General features: G+C 41.2%; 1 protein-coding gene across 3 annotated transcripts in view; it reads left to right on the forward strand.

The window, feature by feature from the left end:
• SYNDIG1 (synapse differentiation inducing 1) overlaps positions 1–4,553 on the forward strand; it is a 72,492-nt gene extending 67,939 nt beyond the window's left edge. For all 3 annotated transcript variants that reach the window (XM_085313462.1, XM_085313465.1, XM_085313464.1), the window contains exon 4: positions 2,765–4,553. In XM_085313462.1, coding sequence (XP_085169588.1) covers positions 2,765–2,923 — 159 coding nt within the window. In that variant the 3' untranslated portion in view covers positions 2,924–4,553. The remainder of the gene's footprint in view (positions 1–2,764) is intronic.
• The last annotated feature ends 3,400 nt before the right edge of the window (positions 4,554–7,953 follow it).

Genomic DNA, 7,953 nt, shown 5'->3' on the forward strand with positions numbered 1-7,953 from the left:
AGCCCACAAAACTCAGTGTCACTTCTCTGAGCCAGGCATCAGAAGGACTGGGACAGAAGCTGTTGGATGGTTATCACAAGCAAGGGACTTTCTCAAAGTGCACTGATATACTGAAGATCTGATCCCTGTTTTGTTAAAAAAAAATGGCTAACTGTTCACACTGAGACATAGAGAAGCTAGTTTCCTTCCACTGAAGCCATTGGCTAAAAGTGTGTGGCCAGGTGATATTGTCCATCCATTAAAGCAACTTCCAGACAAAGACATACACCTGGTCATCAGAAACTGAGGGAAAACTATAAAGCAATTCATATCTATTTCCATGATGTCTTGAATATGTCTTCTTGAATAGTTGCCAAATGCTAGTCCATTATAACTGGCCACAGTTAGTTACATTTTGTATTCCAACTATTTTCCAGATCTGTCTAGCATAAACCGGCAGAAAAGGCCATAATTTGCATATGCTGTCATCTGAGAGTAACGGGATTGTTTTACTAATGAGGAAACAGCAGTAAAGATTTTTCCAAATCATAAGTGAACTCTTTCAGACTGGAGTTACACTGATGGAGAATGGTTTCTGCATTTGTGATTTCTCCATCTCAGTGGAAGCCTTTTCAAATGGATTAAAGGAGGAATATCAAATTGTCTTTCCTTTGTGCCCTCGCTGACGGTCTCTGCCTCCTGAATTAAATCCACTGGGAATTTGATTTTTCTAGATCACAAAGTATGCATTAGGCCAAAAGAAAAAAATCTTGGGTCCAGTAATTTGTGGGAAATGAGAAATTCCAGGAAAGGGCTGGCCAAATTCAAACTGTATCATAATGACAGAAGCTGCAAAATTCAGTAATTCTATGGCAACACATGGTTAATACATGAAATCTATCTTTTGCTGGTCTGAGTGTTTTAATGAGAAGCTGGATTTTCACCAGAGCTACAATCTTTTCGCGAAAGTCAGGACCATCCTCAAGAGCTCATCAAGGAAAGAGCTGTTTTTGTGAGATTTATTCCCAGGTAGAACATCCTCTGAGAAAGAAGCCATTAGTGCTCAACAAAACAACCTCCTGAATCCCTATGGGTTGCTCAACACATCATTTTGGGTAGATAGAATCTGTTTTATTAAATCCAATCAAGATATACTGTCAGGTTTTTATATTATTTGACATTTTGGCTAATGATTTGTTTTCATTTTGAATTTAGGTCATTTTTTTAGGGGAAAAACACTGTTTTACAACTATACAAAATTTCACTTAAAAGGTCAGCTCAAAATATTATAGAAATTTCCATACTATAACCTGATATTTCAGAAATGACAAACTGAAATATTACAATATTTTCAAACTTTCCCTCCATTTTGGGAGTTGAAATTGTTTACCTCTCTTTATCCAAACGCACAAACAGCTCCTGTCCTGTGAATTTACTCTTTGTCTAATAAATCCAACCTAACTTCAGTGAATAGGAGCTTTGGATAGCAGATGCTTGGAGAAAATCTTTGAGGAAGGCTGAAAGACTAACTCTTTCCAAAGCTTTCTCTGGTTTCCTTGCCAAGACTTTTAAGATGCCCTAACAAATGTGTCCATAAACCTAAACCTCTGGATTTTTTCCAGAAAGTGCTCTGCATTTTTGTTTGTTTGTTTGTTTGTTTGTCTGGAGATTCCAGACAAGAAGCTCATGAAATCACAGTTCATCCTTGATAAAAAGCCTGGTCTGACATCCTTTGCACAGTAAGTAGGATGTCTTCCGCATCTAAATTAAGGGACATGACACTAGTTTTTTTGCATGTTGCTGTTTGGAAATGATCTTTTTCCTCCTTCCTGCAACCTGTTCCTCCTCTCATAACACGTATTGTTTGACATTGGTTCTTTCTGAAACATTTATAAGCTACTGAGTACCAGAGTAAGAGACACCAAATCCTCTTTGACATGATCAAAATAGAACCTCCTCCAGTTGACATATCCAATCAAATGCACCACCTCCCAAGCAGAAGACGGGCTCCAACATTAGTGGCCCCACTTCAAACTGGCACTTAAGCATATGCATCATCACTCTGGCAATCAAGGGGAGTGCCCTGCTCATATGCGTAAGTGTTCAGTTGAGTAAAGGCTGAAACAGTGTCTCCTAGCTCTGGCTTCCTAAGTGTTTGGTGTCCTGTACTGAAGTTCAGATCCAAGGTGGATGCAAGGCAATTGGTGCTGTCTATCTGTCTTCTCTGTGGTGGTTATCCCGGGCTAGTTGTTCTACCTACGCAATATGTTCAGGAACAGCACACTGCAAAAAAAGGTTCAGCTTCTCTTGCTCTTTTGCGTGTAAGAACAGATCCAACATTTCAGTTGACTTGGAGGAGTATTTGGATCCTAGTGACATTTTTAAAGGGCTTTTCTCTTGGTGTCTTTTCCAGTCAGGCTGGAATATGGATTCCATCTCTCACAGAAGCAGGGCTGCAGATGTGTCTGAAGGCGACAGACCCTTCAGACCACTTGTCTTATGATCCATCTGTCCACATACTGAAGAATCATCATAAAGTGTAGCATTAAATACTAGGATATATGTAACTTGAAAGGCAGTTTAAAGTCACTTTAGATGCTTGCCATTGTTTCTGTCATCATCCGAATGAGGCAGGCAACCGAATTCAACCAAAAACGTTGACAAAAAAGATTTCCAACTAGTTTACTGTCATATCCCAGGAGCATGTTTCAGCCAAATGTGTGTCTCATCTTCATTTCCAGATGAAACAAATAAATATAATGTGTTGTTGTTGTATATCTTGCAGACAAACAAAGCAGTAGCCAAGGGGGACTTCCACCATGCAAGCTCCAACTCCCGGCGGGCACTCTTCCTGGCTGTGCTGTCCATCACAATTGGAACTGGCATCTACGTTGGGGTGGCTGTGGCTCTTATTGCCTATCTATCCAAAAACAACCATTTATGAGCCTCAGGAAAGGGGAGAACCAACCATCTGGTGCCCATACTACAGAATTTCCCAGCAGATCAGACTGTATGGTTTTCCAAAACAATTAAGAGACAAACATATACCTTCCGGGGGCAGGTACTGGATAAAATGGTCTTGTGTGTTGTTGTAGGGTGGGAAGGTAGGCTGGGATGAGGATAGTTCCACTTTTTCTGATGCACAAGTCTTGCATCTTTTTGTGAACACCTCTACAAGACGAAAGAAAGAAAGAAACAGAAAGAGAAAAGAAAGAGAAAAAGTTTTGTGTTTGGGAGGGGTGGTTTGGCTTTGCTTTCTTTGCAATATGGAGTTTACAAGAAGCTGGCATCCTAGCTGTTTTCTGAATACCTTCTCAGTGACCTGAACTTTACAGCCAGCATGAGCTTGTGCTTAGTTTGCTTCTTAAGCACAGCATCAAGATCTGGAAAAGCATGGACAGTGGCTCATTCTCTGAAAGACCAATACAACAACAGGAGGAAGAGTATATTTTCTTTTTTTTTTTTCCCTTTTCTTTCTTTTTTCTTTTCTTTTCTTTTTTTTCTTTTTTTTTTTTGAATGCAGGACTCATTTGCCTAAAGGTGAAGCAGAGACCTCAGCGTAGAATGGTATTACCTACTCTTCTTGTGTTGGTAGGTTTCCATGGAACAAGAAAAGGAAAAGAAAAATATTTTTCTTTCCTTTCCCTGTTTTTGGATTAAGATGTGACCCACAGGCCCACTCAAAGCAGAACAGCAGGGGTTACTGCATGACTTGGCTCCACAGACTGAGTGTGAGGTCAAAGTAGCATGGGATCTGTTGCGAAATGAATTTCTCCATCCAGTCACACCATGATAAAGGCACATCCTGTGGCACGTTGCTTATTTGGGTTGTTCCACCTTACTGTGGAGACCTGTGCAAAAGTAAATACAAGAAACCTAGAAGAAAAAAATGCAAACTGAAATTCTAATCAACTTAAAATTTAAAATCATGGAAAAGCATGGGAATTAACCAGAGGAAGGAATGCTTCCTCCATTTTGAAGTACTGCTTAGATACAGAGCAGTGAATGAGATCGCTCAGATTACAAACTCACAGCTCAGACATGGACCAGAGATTCTTAGCGTAGCCATGGAAGTATAATATGTGACATTATCTTGCTGTGCTGCCCCATAATGGAATATTGTAAGAAAGAGAGCTGAACGTTGTTCTTATTTCACAGATTGCAATGACACACTAATTTTCTTCTTTACTTCTTCCCCACAGTCGCTCCTTTTATTTTGTTGTCTTCTGGATCTACCATTTCATCCTACCAAGGGTTTATCAGAAGAAATATGTATGTATGTATATACATATATAGAAAGGGGAAAAAAAGATCAAAACAATGAGGACTTTATTATTCACTACCTTGCGTTTTATCAATATAATTTCTTTACCCAAGAATGTCATCAAAGACCTTTTGTTCTAATTCTGTATTTTGTGTCTATTTTGCTCTGGGATAAGTTKTTCCTTCTGTTTTGGTGTTGGCATTATTTTGATTTTCAGTTTGATTTTTTTTTTAGGGGGGAGGAGGACTAACACATCCAAAACTATTTTTCTGCTAGTTATACAGTTTATTAAAACACATGGTATACAGCTGCTGATGCTCTGTGTGATACTTTATTTGGATGGATGTGAGGCATTAGAGTGAAACTTGCCCCAGTACACTGATTCACCTAATTGCAGAAGAAGCATGGACCATCCCGTATTGTATCTAGCACAAAAAGATACTGGTTTTACTACTGGAGTTCTTTTGTTTTAATTTGCTACTGAAGAAGAAACTCCAAATTTTCTTTAAAAATAAAGCAATCTTTCCTGGTCCTTACATGAGTTTCACATGGAAATTAAAAAATTAGAAAGTAAGTATAGAGACTCCAGAATCATTTCATATTACTAAAAATAATAAGAATTACATTGTTTTTAAATCAGTCTTGCAGATGAAAGGTCTGCCTTATGATTTTTGATGATGACTGTACAGGCTGAATGTTGACCTCACAGGAAAAAGCCTCTTCTGGAGCCAAAAGAAACTTTCCCAGGGGCACGGGGGGGGGGGGGGGGCTTAAAAATCTCATAGAGGCCTTCACACCTAGCCTTAAAAACAGCATCCCCAATGGGGGGAAGCTTTGATATCTCCAGAAAGCCCCAAGGGGTTGTAAATGAGTGCAGTACTGTAGGAAAGACCTGCTTAGCAGAAGCAGCTCTGGGAGCATTGCCTGGCTCAAAAGTGAGGATATGTCTGTGCTGAGCTTGCTGGAGCAGCCCGTGATGCAACACAGGGCTGGGACATTGTATGGCAATCGAGGTTCCACACTGGGAGGACGAGCAGGGAAGCTAAAGGGGGCTTGCATCCCAGGGAGAGATCCTCACTGCAGCCCAAAGATGGGAATCAAAGTCCTGTTGATAGCTTTATGTGTTAGTTTTGGTTCACTTTCTGAGTACCTGCAGCACAAGTGCTTACCTAGGGGTGCGTGCTGGCCAAAGGGACTCAAACCGAGTCATTCGTGGCACTAACACAAATGCTACAGTCTGAGCTTCTGCTGAGAAAGGACCTCTGAAGCTCCAGAGGACGGGTTGGTTCTGCAATGTAAGGGAAGTTTTGATAAAGGAAGGAGAAATCTGAGAGGAACTGCTGTGAAAGTAGTATCTGACTCAAGGTTTTCTTGACTCAGGCTTCAGTGTAGCCACACACTGTGATGTGGCTGAGACAGAGGAAACATCTAAGGAGAGCTCCTTTGAATATTGGCAGCTGGTAGAAGAGCAAGAAGGACTGCATGAGGTGCTCTGAGGCTGTCTCATGGCTTACATCTACCTTGGAAGGAGGATTCTCTTCCTGCAAAAACATCTTCCTCTGTTCAGTCTTCAGTGGGCTGAGAAGAGCTTGTACAGCATTTAAGCTGTTGCTGTCCTCTGTTCGGTCTTCAGTGGGCTGAGAAGAGCTTGTACAGCATTTAAGCTGTTGCTGTCCGCTTTCTGGACAGATAGGACTTCATACTGCTTCTCAAAACAGTGTCCAAGTCACCTCATCAAACCAGACTAAGGAGGCAGCTATAAACTACTACCTATCCAAGAAACTGAAGCACCTTGTTGCAGAAACAAACCAGAGGGTCTATCTTTGCTTGTCGTATACAACTCAAACAAATTTCTTCTACATTAGTGGCTTGTCATGGACCTGCAGCTCTGGGCAAGCATGCCTGCAGGGTCAGTCTGGCTGAGAGAGGCAGGATCCTCCTTGCACAGCTGGATGAGGAGACACAGTGACTGGGGTACACTTAGAAAGTTATATGGCTTCACAAGAAGTCAGTGCACATTCACACACAAGGAATATCAAGCCTGCACATCAAGAACAACAAAAAAACATGTTTGCCTGCTTGTACGGCCTCTCTGGGAGGAGAAAGAGGGACTCACCTCATTTTTTGTTGTGCCGTGACTATATATCACCATCTGCAGTGATGCTCCTGAAAGATGCCAGATGTGGAAACAATTTTTGCCATGCCTGTACTGCCTACCAATACCTCTTTCCCCCAGCAGTCTGGGAGATGTGTAAAGGCCTGCTGTCCTGACAAGCCCGGCTAGAAAGAGCTGAGAGGAGGATGATCTGTCAAATACTCCACCGGTTCAGATGCATTCAAAAATATGCCAACATGTTATCTTTCCACCTGCAAGCTCTGTGTCAGACCAGGTACCATCTGTCCTCCACAAGCCAGAATATAGCTGGCATAAACTTCCTATTGTGTGCGCTGGCTAATTTGGCAGAAATCCTATTCTATGATCCTGCCTTACTCAGATTATGTTAGTATTTCTAGGTAGTACTGCAGTGTACAAACTTATATGAACGGTGAAATCATAATCAGAGAAATATCTTCATAAATTACTGTTGAAATGATTCCCACTGTTTAGAGCTATACCATTCAAGACTGGCTATGAAATATTCTCAGCTCTTTATATTTCAGCCCAAATGCTGAACTACAAAAACACCCTATGCAAGTTCATTGTTAGACACAGTTGCTTTTTGCTGTGTCTAATCCCTACCTTGGGAAAGGAATGGTTGTGAGAGCTGGGAGAAGCGGTAGGAATTATAAGTCTGCTGTGAATGGTGGATCAGAAGTCCGGAAAAAGTACCAACAAGAAGCTCCTCAGCAAAGATAGATTCTTGGAGGTTTTCTTATCTATAGAAGGATGCTAGGAAAATGACTACAGGTGTTTTTTAAAGCAGCTTTTTGAAACTATCATTCAGTTCAGCATGAATGTACCTGTTATTCAGAAGTCATTAGTCCCTTTATGTTCTCTCCAGGCTTAAAAGAGGCTTCATTTCTAACAAGCTTCACTTTTGGGGTAACAAGTTGCTCYGTCCTCCTGAATTTTGGCCACGTATTCAGTTTGTGAAAGGGTTCTACCATCCCAGAAAGGAAGGAGAAGCCCTTCTCCCAAAGACTGCAGCTACCTCACTGCTTCCCTCCTTCTCTGAAGTGAAACCTTCACCTCACATTGACTCAATCAGGAAGTGTCAAAGAAGTGACACTGATATTCTTAGCAGATGACAGGCTATAGTGACAAGCAAGATTCACTACTAGGAAAATATCAACCTGTAAAGTTCAGAGCATGAATGCTCCAACTTAATCCTATAATGTAGGGTGTCAGTGTGGATTAGCCTCAAAAGATGCATTGAGAGCCCTGGAGAGACTCACAGAGAAGAAAGGAAAAAAAAAAAAAAAAAAAAAAAAAAAAGAAAGAAAGAAAACTCTTTGTGAAAGTCTCAGAGCTCAAGGAAACAGCAAATAATAGGCTAGGTCAGAGACTAATTACATATTACTTCTGCCATCTGATGGGATTTCATAACCCCTTGATGCCTCCATTGATTCTCAGTGACTTCATTTGGGAAATGTAGCATTTTTATTGCTCTGTCAGTCTCAGATGAATGTCTCCCATTGCCCATGCATGTGGACTGACACGCGGTCAGCTTGCAGGAGCTCCCCGCTGAGGCACGCAGAGGGCAAGCAGG

Source organism: Rhea americana, unplaced genomic scaffold, assembly GCF_003343005.1.
Source record: "Rhea americana isolate MKP2758 unplaced genomic scaffold, rheAme1 scaffold_387, whole genome shotgun sequence".
Classification (NCBI taxonomy): Eukaryota; Metazoa; Chordata; class Aves; order Rheiformes; family Rheidae; genus Rhea; species Rhea americana.